We start from the raw sequence: 18,769 nt of genomic DNA, 5'->3' as shown, positions 1-18,769 counted from the left end.
ATAGTAGAATGAAATCTTTCGATGATACCATTGGATTGTGAATTATTTACTGTGATATAATGAGGAGAAATTTGGTGTAGTTCAAGAAATTCAGATACAATACTATTTATGAACTCTGTTCCATTATCCATCACTACTGTTGACGGTGAACCGTGATGCGTCATGAAAATAACCAGAGATCTACTATTTCTATAGCTGTAAGAGAAATTAATGGATATGCTTGGGCGTATTTCGAAAAGGCATCGACAATTGTAAGAAATTTCTTGTTTTGTGCTTGAAAAGTGTCAATGTGCACAATTTCGAAGGGTTTACATGGCGTGGGTGTAAGCATTAATTTTTGATTTGGAGGGTCTCTATCATATTTATTAATTTGACATAATTCGCTATTATTAATATATTCCGTTACATCATTTTGGATACCAGGCCAATAATATGTTCTCTTTACTCTAGAAACAGTTTCAGGAATTCCTCTGTGGTTTGTTTTTCCCTCATGCATATTTTTAACAATTCTAACCTGCTCGTCTTTTTCTTCCACGTCTTCTAAGATTTCATTGCACTTCAATAATTTGAAAGCGGATTGTTTAAATGTTTTTCTGAGAATTTCGCATATTTCTTCATAATAATTATCTTTTGTGAAATACAAAGCGTAAAGAATATTAGGTCTTGAGTATGTTTTGAAAAAGTCAATAATTTCCCTTTTTAAATCGTTAGTAGATATTTGAACAAAAATTCTTTGTTTGCTCGAAAAAAATTTTTTTATTCTAACCTCCGCCGGGGAATGAAAAACAAATTCAAAAACTATTTGATTTTCAAAAATATTTACAATTTTCTCAGAAATGGGGACTTCTTGAATTGGATTTTCGTGATTGGAATGTATAGTATTACCATCCGATTCATACTGATTTTCAATATTCTTGGAATTGATTAAATCGTCTTAAGATAAGTAATAAATGTTAATATTTATGGTGGAATTTGCAAAAATATAGTTGATCATGCTGAATATTTTTCTCCATTCTAGTCCATCCAAACCACACGAAATTTTTGGTAATGCTAAGGATTTAACATTGTCTTTTTGACACAATTCTTTGAGATTGGAAAGTGATTCGAATACTGTTTCATATCGTGGTTTATGGTAATAAAATTCCCTAGTTATTAAGTAATAAATTTTTCTTTTATTGTGTGAAATTTTAGCCACTTGTCCAGTTCTTTTATTCTGAGATTTGAGTTCTTGAACTTTACCGAATTTTTCTTTGAAATCAAATGCAATACCCTTATTCATATAAAAATCTTCAGATACACAATGAGCAAGGGAGTCGGATTCCGGAGCATCAAATAAATTGCCATTTTTTTCGGTCACAGTTGAACAATAATATATTTCATTTGCATTAAAAAGCTTCTCAAATTTCTCGAATGATATCTCCTCAACGTCTGCTTCTTCCAAATTAACAATCATCGACTAATTATCGTTATTCGTATTTTTCTCGGAAAATTCTTTATTAAATTTCTCCATATAATCAAAAAAATCTTTGTTGTGAATCTCGACTCTCGATAGAGCATCTGCATTTGTGTTAGAACTACCTTTTTTGTAAACAATTTCGAAATCAAATTCCTCGAGTTTCAATCTCCATCTTAAAAGCTTACTATTAGGCTCCTTAAGTGACATAAGCCATTGTAATGGTTTATGATCTGTTACGATTTTAAATGTTCTGCCAAAAATGTAAGGTCTAAAGTATTTAGTTGCCCAAACGATAGAAAGTAATTCCTTTTCAATTGTACTGTAATTTTGCTCATTATCATTGAGAGTTCTTGATGCATATGCGACAGGCTTATCGTTACCAATTTTTCCTTGTGATAGGACTGCACCAATGGCAAAATTACTAGCGTCTGTAGTTATAATAAATTCTTTTGAAAAGTCCGGATATTGAAGAATAGGTTCGTTCATTAACAAATTTTCACAGTATTCAAAACAGTTGATAAACGATGTGGTGTGCTCGATTTTTGCGCCTTTTTTTAAACAGGCCGTTAAAGGTTTGGTAATTCTCGCGAAGTCACGGATAAATTTTCTATAATATCCTAATAACCCTAAAAATCCTTTAATTTCTTTTGTTGTTTTGGGTATTGGGTAATTTTTGATAGCTTGAATTTTGTCTGGATTTGGTTTGACTCCATCTGCTGTTACAATATGCCCCAAATAAGCAACTTCCTTTTTTAGAAATTCTGATTTATCTAACTGAATTTTGAAATTGGCCTCTCTGAGCCTTTTGAAAACTTTTGAAAGATTAACAATATGTTCTTGTAATGATGTTGAAAAGACAATTATGTCATCTAGATAGACTAAACAATTTTCAAGTCCTCTGAGTACATTATCCATTACCCTTTGAAAGGTAGAACCCGCATTTTTTAATCCGAATGGCATACGTAGAAATTCGTAGTGGCCATTCTCTACATTGAAAGCTGTTTTAGGAATATCAGCAGGATCCATCTCTATTTGGTGAAATCCGCTAGCTAAATCTAGTGTTGTAAAATATTGACATTTGCCGATTTTATCAAGAACATTATTTATATTAGGTATAGGATATTTATCGTCAATAGTCTTCTCATTGAGTTTTCGGAAATCTATGACAACTCTCAATTTTTGTTTACCAGATGCACCAGCTTTTTTTGGTACTACCCAAATCGGCGATGACCAAGGTGACTGGCTGGGTCTGATAATACCTTGTTCTAACATAGAATTTATTTGATTTTTAACTTCCTCTTTATGAATAAAAGGATATCTATAAGATTTTGTGTAGACAGGGATATCGTCTCTAGTTTTAATAGAGTGTTTTATCTGATTTGAAAAAGAAAGGGGTTGATTTTCTAACTTAAAGATATCTAGATATTTTCGACATAATTTCAAAATATGAAATTTTTCTTCTTCATTCATATAATTGGTTCTAATCAATTCTTCTACGCTTGTATATTCTGAATTATTATTAGTTTCCATTTGAAAGATTTCGAAATTATTCTGTATAGAAATTGATTCAATCGGTTTATTTAAAATGAGGAAAACATCTTCGTTGGTTTCATTACAAATTTCTACGTTTGCTAGGCCATTTTTAGAACAAGTTACAATCTCAGAAATTTCACAAGATTGAATAATTTGTTTCGGTATTATCACGTCACCAGATAGGTGTTTGATTGGAATTTTAGCAATGATTCTAGAATTCGCATCAATTTTAATTTTGAATGGAGCTTTATTTGCTGATTCTTGATATTTTATTGGCATTGTTGAAAAAGGAGTGTTGAGCTTAGAACTATGAAAATCAAGAGACGCATCCAATAGTTTTAGATTATCTAATCCAATTACACCGTCATAAATATTATGAAACTTGAATAGATAGAATTTGAAATTTTCATTATGTCTATTAAACTCAGCAAATATAGGAATATTGGCACAAAATTGATGATGAGAGGTTTGATAGACTGCAAAATCTGGATTAATAAAAGATTTTGTTGATTCTGTATCGATTAGTAATTTAAGAGGGGGATTTTTAATTTCAATATAAGGTAGTTCGCGTTTACCATTAGAAACATGAAATTCTATTATGTGCTGTGGGTCTGAAATTGAACGTTCCGAAAATTTTGTTCGTAATCTTCAGCAATTTCGTCATTTTTGAATTCTTCTTTAGAGCTGTGAGGATTATTATGATACTCGGTATTAAAAAGCTCTTCACTTATAAAATTTGGTTTCTGAGGGAAGGATTGATTTTGCCTGTTTGTAAAATATCTATTATTTGTTGAGGTACTCATTGGTAGAGTTCTCTGTTTAGTATGATTAGTAGATATACTCATTGGAGTAGGTGCAGGTTGTTGCTGCTTTCCGAAAACTTGAGCGTTACTGAAATATTTCGGCTCTTTATAACTTATATTTCTTTGAATAGTAATGGGTCTGCTAGGAAATTGCTGATTCGTAACAAAATTTTGTCGTTCGATGGGTACCATTGTGGAAAAGTTTTGACGAAATTTTGAAAAATTATTTGAATTATTTCTGTGATTACTGTAATTCATGAATTTTCTGGAATTATCGATTACCGTTTGATTAGATTTTTGGCAATGTTTTATATTGTCTTCTTCAATTATGAATTGTTGTGCTTGAGATAAAGAATTAGGCCTCATAGCCCTAATAATAGGACCCAAAGGATCTCTCAAACCGGCTAAAAAGGTTTTTAAAGCTTGTTTTTGAAAAAAATCTCTTTTACTTGCTCTAAATCCAACTTCACATTTCAAATCAATATAATTACAAATTGTATTTAATAATGTAATAACTTTTTCATAGAAGTCATGAGGAGATTCTCCGAAGTTTTGCCTCAGATTAACTAGATCCTGATTAAGACAATTCTCATCTCGTTGATCACCGAAATGTAATAAAAGTGAATTTTTTATGTCGTTCCAATTACTGGTAGCTCCATGAATTGCGACAACTTCTTCCGCTTTGCCGTGAAGCTTATTCAAAATACCATTCAATATCAACACATTTTGGAAGTTATTTTGATTTTCAACATCAAAATAGTGATTCAAAATTGCTTCCGAAGCTTGAATGAACCTATGTAATTTATTCGGATTCCCATCGAAATCGGGAATGATGCTTAAATTTTTGATATCAAAGTTTTCAGGTGCGTTAGGCATATTCAAAGTTTTATTGTTACTATTAAGTGAAAGATTATTAAATAATTCTAACAAATCTGTCTCTAATTCAGAATTGGTTTCCGCTACAGAATCAATACTAGGATTAGAGGAGTCTGACATCAATGAATAAAAATACGCTCACCACCTTGTTATGATTATCCATAACTGCATTATCTTCTTCCTCCTGGATGGATTTTTGATTGTAACTGCTGTGGGTAGGTTCTCGTTTCACCAAAAAGAGGGTAGAACTCTAAAGTTTTTCACAATGAAAACTCCGTGAAACTCCGTCGACTGCGCCAGTTATATTTATTAAGGCAGGAAAAGCGTTTTTAAAAAGCTATATTTCGTACAATACGTATATACAGTGAATGTTATGTCAGAACTGATTCAATGATGATAAAATTATAATTTATAACCTCGGTACACTTTCTTAGTTCTTGGAAAATGAGACGATGCTGAGATTGCACTTCCTGCGATCTTCCAACGAAGTTCATCGTTCTCGGATATATAACTCGCTCTGCGACCCTTTTCAGTTAATTCTGCCGTATACTTATATCAAAGAGTAACAACAAGAGGTTTCACTTCGCCGATTTACAAGGGAAGATCGAATGCATGGATTTTCAACCTTGAAGTGGGGAGACGCTACGCGCCAGCAATACTGCGCTCAGATTCACTGTAGTCAAACGAGAATCTGGGCGACCAATCAGATTGGGACTTGCGAACAGAACGAACATCTGCTTTCGTTTTCGTCCCTCCACTAAACCAAGGAACATTCAAGGGCATTGAAACGCAACCGGTCAAAATGATAGAGTGAATCCTCTTGTTGATACTCTTTGCTAATATTCTGCCTATCTACATCTGCTTGGACAGTACAACGTTGCCATTTTCGGAGGTGCTAACGAGCAAAGAGTCCCCCAGAGCAATTCTTCGACATACAGCTCAGCTTACTAACGCCAGTGATATACACTCGAACTAAAAGATTGTTCAGTACATAAACAGGGTGCGCTGTGACCTCAAAACGATTTTTTGATATGTTGATCCCTGAAGCCTCCTGAATCTAACAAGCTAAAAAACAAACCAAAACGTTCTTACCTCCGATTTCCGAAAAAGTAATCATTTGATCCCCTGAAACGGACATAAAAAAGGTGAGCATGCATCTCAAATTCTGCAGCTTCTTCATTATCCTCCTTGTTTTTAATTGCTTGTAAAATTTCTAGTTCTTCGACCATCATTTTCGAAATGAATCAGAAACTCACAATAATGGCTATGTACGGAGTGGAATCGTGGTCATTATTATTCTTGAGGTACCGAGGAAGTGCAGGAGTTTTGGATGAACCAATCTCCAAGAATGATTAAAAGTACATGACAGTCGTAAAGTACATTAACGTACTCACAGCACTAACATTAAGTTAAATCTTCGTCGTTAATTTATAAGCAATATTTTCAAGAACTATGCAATATTGGAGCAAAATGGCAAACATTGACATAGATTTGTCGATTGATATCGAATGTCGAATGGCTTCTACCCACTCGTCTTTTTGTCTATAGAAATTTGTCTAACGCGACATTTGAGAACACCAAATTTCTATTTCATTCGACAATTTAGTGATGTCGCACGCGAGAATGACCCAATAGACATTTGGTCACCAGGTTCCACATAGAAGTGTTCATAAAACGAAATATAAAAATGAGTGAAATTATTTATATCATAAAGCTGCAATAAAATCTTATCAGTTTTGATTGAAAATGTTGGTTCCAATCCAAATCTCTCACTTTTTTGTGTGCTCTTTCAATAATTAAAATATAAATATCATAATATCTGAAACAGTCCGATGAAAAGTTTAATTTCATTCGTTTATCCATCGAATCATATGCTACAGTTGATAAAAAAACTTTTTAGGGTTTTCACTCCCATAATTAGATTTTATCAACTGTATCTATTGAAATTTATTCTGGGAGGATTCTGCATTTCTTAACTTTTTAGGGTTTTCACTCCCAATCTCTGAAACAAAATCAATTAAAAATGAAATCAACGATTTGCACCTGCGTAAATTCTTGCACTAATTTGTCAGGAGCAAATTAACTAGAAAAAATTGTTGCCTGACAATGAACTGAAAATAAATGACGTTGAAATTATATAATTTAAAGTGGTAACGTTTCGCAGTCTATATCAGACTCCTTCATCAGACGAAAAATCTATTTTCGAAAATCATCTGAATTGTGGCTTTCGTTTGACATTAATTGTCAATACATAAAAACAGAGACTGCATAGAAACTTTGATTCATTGAATTTTGAAATTACCGGATGACAGTTCCTTCTTCAGTAAATTTTAGTGTTATTCCACTAAAATTTTAATGACGGACCCAGACCATTATAAACGAAAGATTAAAGAGTCTACGTGTATTATATTAGATCAAGATAATAATTTGGCAAATTGTTCGGTAGGAATAGATAATATTTGGATCAATTTACTGAAGAAGAAACTGTCATCCGGTAATTTCAAAATTAAATGAATCAACGTTTCTATGGAGTATCTGTTTCTATGTATGACAATTAATGTCAAACAAAAGCCACAATTCAGAAGATTTTCGAAAATAGATTTTTCGTCTGATGAAGGAGTATGATATAGACTCCGAAACGTTACAACTTAAAATTATAATTTCAACGTTATTTATTTTCAGTCAGGCAACAATTTTTTCTAGTTAATGTGCTCCTGACAAATTAGTGCAAAAATTAACGCAGAAGCAAATCGTTGATTTCATTTTTAATTGATTTTGTTTCAGAGATTGGGAGTGAAAACTCTAAAAAGTTAAGAAATGCAGAATCCTCCCAGAATAAATTTCAATAGATACAGTTGATAAAATCTAATTATTTCGGGGATATAATTCGTTCTCAGTTATTTCGAACATCTCGAGAAATACGACACCAATACGTATAATTCGAAGTTTAAATTACGGCTCTCATTCTGAACCTAACCGAAAGAATTTGGGGTCAGCAATTCAAAACACACGGTAATTGTAGTTGCAGCATTTACTGCTATCGATCTATAATGGCCTAGTCGGAATGAATCTCAGAATGATAGTAATCCCAAACTTTTTTCAATAAAATTTGAAGATTTTGATGGAACCATCTGATGTACATTATTTGTCTTAGATGACGTTGTTGCGTTTGCTCAAGCTGTTTAATATGTCGCCTGTAGGGGGTCCAGTCTTCGATTCCGTGAACAAGCGTTAGGATGACCAATTCAGTGTAAACAGCTGTCTTTGTCTTCAGATGGAGGTCGCGATTTTGAAATCCTCTGTCCTTTAGCTTCCAGAATGCCCGTGAGGCCGAATTGATACGGTTTTGTATTTCCATATCCAGGTTAGCCTTAGTATTTATGAAGCTTCCCAAATATTTGAACTGCTCGACCTGTTCTAGAGTTTCATCCTCCAGGCTGATATCTGTTTAAAAGCTTTCTGGCGGACTTACCACGATTGAGGTTTTGTCAATATTGAGTATAAGGATGGAATGGGTAATTTTCTCGCTCCTGTAGTAGCTGACATCGTGATGGTAGAAGTTCAAAAGATTGCTCTGGGTCGAATTTCCTTCTACATACCGATTTTTAAGACATACGTAGATGACATCTGTACGTCGGTAACGGCTGATAAAAGTGGAGGAAACCATAACTGTTTTCAACAGCATACATCCACGATCAAAATTCACCATTGAAATCGAATAACAGGAAAACACCTTACCTTTTAGAATAGAATAGAATAGAATATCTTTATTCACCAATAATAATTGTTAACAAAACAATGAAGATGGGAAACGTCATACAGGAAAAAAATAAACAAAAACAGAGGAGATCAACATTCAATGTTACTCTCCAGGAATTCACTAACAGTGTATGGCTCTAGTCGTAACAATAGGCTGTAGACCTCTTTTCGAAAACATTTGAAGTTATCAATTTGACGTATTTTGTATGGTAGTTTGTTATATAGTTTTAGGCACATATATGTACAATTTCTTTCCGTCAGGGACAACGTATGTAGAGGGTACAGAAAAAATTGATTTCGGGTCCTGTATGAATCACTTTTCCTAAATTTGTCGAAAAGGTTCCTATTTTGGAACAGGAACTGCAGACATCTATAGATGTAGATGCCAGAAAGTGTGAGAATGTTATTCTTCCTGAATACGCCACGGCAGGATTCCCGGTACCTCAGGCCAAAAAGAACCCTAACGACCATCTTCTGGATGTAAAAAACCATTTTCACATGTCGACTATTCCCCCAAAAAATGACACCATAGCTCATCACGGACTGAAAGTTGGAGAAATAAATTGCCTTCAAAAATTCCAAGCTGAGCTCCGATCTCAACACCCGCAAAACAAACACTGTCTGGCTTAATCTTCTGCACAATTTATCAACATGCTCTGTCCACTCAAGGTGTTCATCAATGTGGATACCCAGAAACTTGGTTGTTGTTCGAGGAGAGATAATTTCTCCTGATAATGTGAGCTGATGTTCTGCTTCAACACTCCTTAGTTTATGGGAAAAGAAAACAAATTCCGTCTTATCCACATTGAGATGTAAGTTATTTAGTGTGCACCATGATTGCACAGATTGGTGAGTATATTCAAGGAGGCCCTGAAGATCTTCACGGTTTTTCCCGCGTATTAGAATGTTTGAGTCGTCAGCAAAGTTGATGAATGCTATTGATGGTAGAGATGTCATTCTAGATATATCATTTCCTTCCCTGAAGGCGGAGAGTATATTTCTAACGATATTAGGAATGTCATTTATATATACAACAAATAGCAGCGGACCCAGCACACTGCCCTGTATCACACCCTGCTCAATAAATGAGTCTACAGACACATAATCAACTCCATCTATCCTAAGAGATACATGCTGAGAGCGTCCGCTGAGATAGCTCTTGAAGAACTTGAGTTGAGCATCTCGTATGCCATATGCCTCAAGTTTCTGTAGTAAAATCGCATGATTTACTGAATCGAATGCCTTCGAGAAATCTAAGAAGAATCCGAGTATCTGCTCATTCATCTCCAAGCCCTCAGTTATCATCTCCACTAGTTCGTAAATCGCTGTCTCAGTGCTTTTTCCTTTTATGAAACCATGTTGTTGTGGATTTAAAACCTTGAATTTCCTGAAGAAGCTGAGAAGTCTATTTACTATAATTTTCTCGAAAATTTTGGAGAAGTTACTTAAGAGACTTATAGGTCTGTAGTTATTTATATCATTTGGATCATTCTTTTCTAGACGTTTTACTAATAAGACGTAATAATGAAATAAAATATGATTGGTATCAGATACCGACCTTTTCTGGCAGACTTTTGAATTTTGATTCAAATCACACCATCACTCAAAAAATTTATATTATCAACAATTTGAAAAATAAGACTCTGAAACTGTCCTCTCCCGAATTTCACCGAGAGAACTTAAACAAAATACGATTTTTTCTGCAGAAAAATGATTATCTCACCAAAATCATAGAAAAAATCATTCACAGAAAAAACCTAGAACAAGTTCAAAATGGTAATATGATTGAAACCAAAAAATTTTACGGCCTGGCCTACCTTGAGGGTTTATTTGAGAAGATAAGAGAAACTATTTTACCGCTTGGTGTTGACGTGGCTTTTCGATCTAACAACACCAATAGATAACTTTTCACAGAAATAAAGAGTACAACTCCAAAAGAATTGTTTTCTGATGTGATCTACAAAATTTGTTGCAGGGATTGTCAGTCTACATATATAGGACAAACAGGTCGTTACCTTAAGGACAGAATCTCCGAACATCAAAGAGATTCCCCCAACATACTCAACCCTCTAAAAAATAAAAAGGAAAATAACACCGCTTTAGCAGAACATGTTTCAAGTACACTACACTCTTTCAATTTTAACATCGATTCAATAAAAATATTAGGACACCAAAAAATTTTGAAGAAACAGTTACTACATGAGATTATATCTATAAAACAGGATGAAAAACTGCCTATTACTATCTCATCAACAAAATAAAAGAAGAAATAATCTGAACGCGTTGAATGTCTTGTCATTTGTGTAGATCAAAACAGTATTTATTATTACTTATGGCATATGTTTGATAAGAGCCATTTGTTCCTTGAATCGTTTGATGGTGTCCAAGTTGTATTGTTTATTTCATATCTCTCATGTTCTGACTATGAAACCAAGAAAAGACTGTAAGTGATTCTTTTTTTTCCCCTTTTTACCCTCATTTGATGTTGAATCAAGTACATGTGTGCTGAGCTGAATTATATTTAATGTTTTCCTCACTGTTCGATCAAAAATTTCTTTTTGTGCACTGTAGTATACATTATATGATTTTTTATTGTACGGATGTTGTGTCCCATTACATATTCTGGAATTGTGTGTGGGGTAATAAAAATCTTGTAATTCATTTTAGAACCCTGAGGAAGATTTTGGATTAAAATCGAAACATGTCGGCAATGGTCTGAGAAGTGGTTTTTGTTCCAACAACCTGACCTTCAACCCTGTCAAATAAATCAGCTTAGTATATATAGAAACATGAGAAAGAGTTTTGCTTGAAATGAACCCGCAACAAAGCTATAACATTTTCATTGATAAATTGGTGAATTACATAAAATCATCCACTTCTGATCAGTCGAGAAAAACAGCAAATCAATCGACAAAATTAAACCTTGGATTACAGCGGGTTTATTTAACTCCATAAAGTATCGAGATAACCTAAAAAAACAACTGCTGAGAGAATATTCAACAGAATTAGAATTGAGCTATAAAACATACAGAAATAAATTAAACTCCCTGTTAAAAAACACAAAAACCGAGTACTACAGGACACAAATGAATCAGGAAGGTTCAAACTATAAAAAAATATGGAAAATAATCAACCAAAGATTATAGAGTAGAAAGATAGGAAACGCCCTCATATCGCTAGTACTAAAAACCGACTACATTTTGGCCAGTGAAAACACATGTGACAATGAGATGGCGCTAAAAACCCACTGTCAATGCAGAAAAACATTTTGATAACAGTTTTCTGTTTTTTAATTGAGGGGCGCGAAATTCGAATTCTATTTCTCGTATTGCATTCCAATATTGACTTTGTTTCTATCAGAAAACAAACATCCTGAGCGACAAAACAAAAGTATGGTTTTGCTTTGTGATCAGGATGTTAGTTTTCATGTGAACATTGTTTCGAATCAATCGATATCAACGAAAAACGCTGTTGGATGTGCTATATTTTTATTTGCAATTCATAAAAAATTTACAAAAATTGAAATAGTGGGCAATAAATGAAGGTTCAACTAGGACACTAAAGTATATGGTGATCTGCTATACGTCGAAGGTGTTGTTACTGTACAATAGGTTGTTCTGAATTAATGGACTTAGTTGAATTTGTAAAATATACATATATCGGAAATTAATATGAACCAATATTCAATATACCATCACAGCATACATATTCCAGTTACTTACATATGTAGGTATTATTTAAAGAATTTTCAGAACCACACTTGGAAAAAACCTTACAGAGATATGCAAGACCTGTATGGCAGTAGAGTTTCTTGGAGATTTTTTTATGATTTCCTTATGATATGGTCTCTTCATGTCACAATATACAAATTGAAATGAATGAACAAAACACTCACAGCAGGTTTCATAAAACTTTGACTTTCCAAACAACAATTTGACAGTCACTCGGTTCCCAAATGGAAATCAATAAAGCCTCTACATTTCTGAATACATTGAAAGAGTAGCAATTGAGAATCATTGAATGGACCTATAAAGATCATACTTTCCCATTAATAGGCCGTTCATGCAAGGGATGCTTTCTGCATACAACAATTTACGTCGATGAACAGTTCTCAATTGACCTGCAGTAAAATGTTCATTGCACATGGTGAAGTTGGTGGTGTTTGCTGAAGTAATTGTCTTCAAGCCCTGAAAATTTTATCCACTTCGGAGCACTGAAAATTAGAATCAATGAATGACCGATTCACATGTTACGACTTTTAATACTTACGCTTCCATTTTCCTTAGTTGAGTGAAAAACTTAATCACGTAAAATATATTTTATTATTTGATCCACCGTTCTTCATCATTCAATAATTTTCGAACAATATTTTGATTGAATATATTTTTGACAAGACAAAAAACTTCAAAACTCAGCAACTAGAACGAGCCAGATAAACAAAACGCGGAATGAGAATCAAAACCTTAGATTAATAAAACATTCAAAACCTCAAAGGAAGTCACCTCAGTCGGGGGTGACTTCAGGCAGTCGAGATGGAAGTTGTTTTTACAAACTGAACAACGAAGACTAAGCTGCTTACTTGATATCGACTTATTACAGAGCTGGCAGTGGGGCTTTTGATAGGATATGGAATAGGAAGAAACTTTTCACTCTCTTGTTAGGGAAAATACCTATATTAGATACTGGACTTTTGTAAACCAATTTGAGAATGGTACCGATGATGAAAATTGTACTATTATTATTTGAATAAATTTTGATTTGAAAAAAAAATATATACAGGGTGTGGCGTAATGAATGGATAATATGGAGCCTGCAGGTAGAGGACTCTATGGCGGTTCAGAAAAATATATTTTACGTTTAGTAAAAGTGCCTTAATTTTCGAGATATTCGAGATTTTCGAAAATTCAAGTAAATCACACCCTTCGCCACTCTTTTTGCTGGCAAGACTCCAAATGAAGGAATTTTTTCAAACTGTTTTTTAGATAGTATTCCTGGATAGATGCGCTATCGAATGTAAATTATTATTTTTGAGGCACATGAATAGTTTTTCATAAATAAAAGAATTAACTGAAATTTTCCGTTTTGCTTATTTTTTTCCTAAGTTCAACCCAGCGTGGTGTGAAAAATAATATGGTTACCTGAGTGCCAAAGCAAGAGAAAACATGCCTGTTTCACTGAGATTCTGAAATGGTATAACTCACTCTATTTTCAGCATTGAATACAAAATAAATTCCTATTACAATGAGTCAAGTATCGATTGAAATTTATTTTGGGAGGATTTTGCATCTCTTCACAAATCTTTTAGGGCTTTCACTCCCAATCTCTGAAACAAAATCAATTAAAAATGAAATCAACGATTTGCTCCTGCGTAAATTAGTGCAAGAATTTACGCAGGAGCAAATCGTTGATTTCATTTTTAATTGATTTTGTTTCAGAGATTGGGAGTGAAAGCCCTAAAAGATTTGTGAAGAGATACAATGAGTCAAGACAGAATTTGACGTAAGACTTTTTCTGTAATTTTTAGCGACTGAAATGAGACTTGCAAGCAGAATAAAGCAATTATTCATAAGAAGTTGTAGAGCATCTAGTACAGCTCCTGATGCACACTTTGAACACTATTTGTGAAACTCGATTCAATTAAACAATATTTCAAAATTGGTTTTTTGCCCTCGTATTCTTTCATTATTGAGCCCTATAGTTATAAAGTTAATAGCTGTTAAGCAAATTTCAAGTAACGAAGTGAATTTTAGCACTTTTGTAATTAAGAAAAAAAGTTGAAAATTAGGTAATTTTTATTACATTGAGTCAAGACCCTTGTTACAAAAATGCTTAGATTTAATTCAATGCATAACTTGAAATCAACTTGATAATTTGGGGTTAAATAATAAAAGAAAACGAGAAAAAATAACAATTTAAAAATATTGTTTCATTGAAAAAAGTTTCACAAATCACAAATGATGCTTAAATTGGCCACCATGAGTTCTGATACATGCTCTATGGTCTACACTTTCTAATGAATCATAGCTTTATTGCATAGATATCAACAATTTCAAAATGAGTATCGTTTCATTGAATTAAATATCACAAAAGAATCTCTAAGAGGCCATTATGAGCTTCAGTAAATGCTCTATACCTTCTTATAGACGATTGCTTCATTCTGCTTGCATTTCTCATTTTAGATGCTAAAAATTTTAGAAACACTGTTTACATTAAACTAGGCCTCAACTGATTGCAATAGGAATTTATTTTGTATCAAATGCTGAGAATACAGAGAGTTATACCATTTCGGAATCTCAATGAAACTGGCATGTTTTTTCTTGCATTGGCTCTCAGGAAACCATATTATTTTTTACACCGCGCTAGGTTGAACTTATGAAAAAAAATTTGCAAAACGGAAAAGTTGAGTTAGATCTTTTTTTCATGAAGAACTATTCATGCGCCTCAAAAATAATGGATTACATTCGATAGATCATTTATCCAGGAGTACTATCCAAAAAACAGTTCGAAAAAATTCCTTCATTTGGAGTCTTGCCTGCAAAACGAGTGGCGAAGGGTGTAATTCTCTTGAATTTTCGAAAATCTCCAATATCTCGAAAACCAAGGCACTTTTACTAGACATAAAATATATTTTTCTGAACCGCCATAAAGTCCTCTACCTGCAGGCTCCATATTATCCATTCATTACGCCACACCCTGTATGTATATGTTTATAGTTGTCCAAAATTATACATATGTATAGATCCTCTGAGCTGCTAGCGGTAAGTGTGCAGTCTTCTGCAAATTGAAGTTCCGCGATGAACTTTGTACGGGTTTTTAATCTTAGGCGCTTCATGTTAAACAGGCCTCTATTAAATCTGAATCTTTTTTCAATACCTTTTCCCGGCATACTCATGTCAGCAATTATCGAGACATCTATTGCGAAAATATTGAACAGTTAAGGCGCTAACCGCAGCCTTGTTTTATTCCAGATTGGGTTAAGAAATGGTCGGTTTCAAAGCCATTATGCTGTGATCTAGCGGTGTTGTTGGTATGGAGGCTTTTATACACTGCTAAGAATTTTTCGGCGTCCCATGATTTTCCACACCGCTGTCCGATTCCCCGAGCCCAAGGCCTTACTTAAATCGATATAGGCTGTGTAGCCTATAGATCCTTGATTGCTGTTTACGGGCCTTCTCTTGCACCATAATGTACTAGTGCTAAAATTAACATGTTGAAAATCAACCTTCCACTTACAGAATAATCACTTTCAAAGAAATATGATGATTAGTAATGGAGTGCATTTCCCACTTCAACTTTTATCAAGAGTTTCTTAAGATGCTAGATTGTCTAATTATTTGATCTCTTATTTTTTATTATTACATTTTCCAGATTGAACTGAGCCGTAATTATGGTATAATTGAGTGGCGCGACGATTTGAAAAAATTGTTATTGAAAGCTGGCGCTGAAGGAAAAACTACAACTTTTTTATTTGCCGATACACAGATCGCAGATGAGCTTTTCATAGAAGATATAAACACAGTACTGAATACAGCAGATGTTCCAAACTTATATGCACCAGATGAGAAAGGAGATATATTGGAAAAAATGCAAGCTGCTGCTAAGGACTCGGTAAGTATTGTTTAAATCAGAAATTATAGTGAACTCATCGGTTCCGAGAATTTTATATGATTATGTCACATCATTATTGTCATATTCTCTATCGTGGTATACATATTTCTTTTCCTCGAAAGGAAGCTTATCGACTATAGCACTAAAATTCATCACAACAGATACAGCATTGTAAACATTTGCTCCCGGATCTTTGGTGTTCTTACTGAGTTTTCGACACGTTTAAGTTTAAAAAATTGCAGTCAGCAGTGAATGTGAGTGGTGGTGGTCAATATATATCTGCAAGGAAGTGGAAAAAAAGTTTAAAATTTTTTTAAATTTATTGCTGAAAATTTTTAGGTTACCTCTCATATCATTCATCTGGTTTAATTGCGCATTTCTGTATCTCCACTCGATCGAATACACTTTGAACCAGTTTAGCTACGTGCGGATGAAAGTTGTTCTCATTTGTTCGGTACTGTTCAGTTCTTGGTCTACTGAACTCTAAAGTCTTTTAATTAAAAGGTCGGACGTCTTTTCAGTCTTTATTTTCTGTCATATCTATATAATGTCAACGCTCCCTTTTTTATTTCAAAACTATCAACTATGATCCTAATGTAAATGCAACAATGATACAAAAATCTAACTTAACTCAAATTCTAACATTCTCCCAAGCCAAAAAAGTCTAGTCTTCAATTTCCAACCGGCAAATTTTGTGAACTGACCGTCTGTATTCGCCAACATTGGTTTTAACGTCGACGACACGAACCCTTCCATCGGGCCCTCGATGTACGTTCCCAATCCTGCCTAGACGCCACTGGAATCGTGGAGCATTCTCATCTGCTAGCAATACCAAATCACCTTCTTTGATACATTGATTATCATTAGTCCATTTGTTCCTTTTCGTCAGTGTGGGAAGATATTCTTTCATCCATCTTTTCCAGAAACTTTCTGATAAAGAACGAGCTCTTTGCCATTCAGTCCTCACAGTTTTTCCATCTGAAAATTTGGGCATAGGAATACCTGTGCCACAAGATGAACCAATAAGAAAATGATTGGGGGTTATCGATTCAAAATCATGCGGATCAGATGAGACTCTGGTTAAGGGCCTAGAATTGACAATGAATTCTGCTTCGGCGAAAAATGTTTTTAAAGTCTCTTCTTTAAGCGTTTGTTGAAATAATACTTTTCCAATCACTCTCTTAACAGAGCCTATCAATCTTTCCCAAACTCCACCCATGTGTGGGGAAGCAGGAGGATTGAATGAGAATTCAATTCCTTTCACAGCCAAATTTTCTCGCAATTCTTCCATTCTGAATTGGCGTAAAGCTTCCTTCAGTTCCTTCGATGCGCCATGAAAATTGGTTCCGTTATCGCATAATATCTTTTCAGGGATTCCTCGTCTAGAGACCATTCTCATTATAGCTTGAATTGCTGAATCACTGGTTAGAGAATGAGCTATTTCTAGATGGATAGCTCTAACCGCCAGGCAGGTGAAAAGCACTCCCCATCTTTTTTCATTTCTTCTACCAATCTTGATACAAATCGGTCCAAAATAATCCATACCAATGTTGATGAATGCTCTTTTTCCTTTCTGCAATCGTATTTCTGGCAATTGTCCCATCATAGGTACCATTGGCTTAGCTCTTGTGATTCTACATCTCAAACATTTTTGGAATACAGATTTCACAGCCCTTCGTCCATTAATGATCCAATATTTTTGTCTCAGCTCATTCAAGACGGTTTCAATGCCTTGATGATTAAAGTTCTCATGATATTTTTGAATTAGAAGTTGCGTCAAGTGATGTTCTGGAGATAAAATTATTGGATTTTTTGTCTCTTCATCTAAGACGGGTGACAAATCTGTTCTTCCACTGACAACAAGTAAGCTGTTTCTCAACTTTGGACATAAAGGATATAAGGCATTTTGTCGATCTAGTTTTTTTCCTCTTTTAATGTCCATTAATGCTTTATAGAAGCAATCCCTTTGTGACTTTTGCAGCAATAATTGTTCAGCATCTTTTAAATCCTTGTCAGTAACCCTTTTCACGTCTTGGGAAATAGTAGATGGGTCTTTTAATTGAGTTTTACGTAACAAATCTTTGAAAATATGTGTAGACCTCAAAAATCGTGCAGTAGCGAATAATAGCCTCGTATATTTAGAGAACCGCTTTATTTCTGGGAGAAGACCATGGAATTCGAATTCTTGTGTCACTAAACATCTTTCAAATTTTTCCTCGACTGTACTTTGATGTTTTTCCACTAATTTAGTATCTTCTTGCGGCCAATATTGTTTGGATTTTCTCAAAAACTGTGGCCCATGCATCCAGAACTCCATGTCTGGTTTGGTAGGTGCCTGTCGTGTAGCTAAGTCTGCAGGATTTTCACTTGTAGGAACCCATCTCCACTGATCCACATCACTCGAAGCTTTAATTTCTGCAACTCGATTGAAAACAAACTGTTTGTATTTGTTCGATTTATCTCTTATCCATCCAAGTACCCACATTGAATCTGTCCAAAAATAAACTCGATTGATTGGTATTTCTAAAGATCTAGTTACACCTGCAGCTATTCTGCTTCCTAGGATTGCACCTTGTGGTACTCTGTGGAACATTTCCCTCACGTCACCACAAAAGGCGATCTTTTTCTGACGAAATTTCAGCAAGATAGCTCCAAGAGAATTCATTTGATGAGGTCCAGTCAGCAGCATGTCATTCAGACTGATACCATTGGATTTTGCTGCTGCATCGAAGAC

The 18,769-nt window shown here is 34.3% G+C and overlaps 1 protein-coding gene across 1 annotated transcript in view; it reads left to right on the top strand.

The window, feature by feature from the left end:
* LOC123316425 (dynein axonemal heavy chain 3) overlaps window positions 1-18,769 on the top strand; it is a 2,043,583-nt gene that overhangs the window by 1,167,285 nt on the left and 857,529 nt on the right. Inside the window, exon 35 of the mRNA XM_044902499.1 lies at window positions 15,796-16,035. Coding sequence (XP_044758434.1) covers window positions 15,796-16,035 — 240 coding nt within the window. The remainder of the gene's footprint in view (window positions 1-15,795; window positions 16,036-18,769) is intronic.

This window comes from Coccinella septempunctata, chromosome 7 (genome assembly GCF_907165205.1).
Source record: "Coccinella septempunctata chromosome 7, icCocSept1.1, whole genome shotgun sequence".
In the NCBI taxonomy this organism is placed as follows: Eukaryota; Metazoa; Arthropoda; class Insecta; order Coleoptera; family Coccinellidae; genus Coccinella; species Coccinella septempunctata.
Note: the sequence above shows the minus strand (reverse complement) of the source record. Positions and strands in the feature narration are given on the sequence as shown.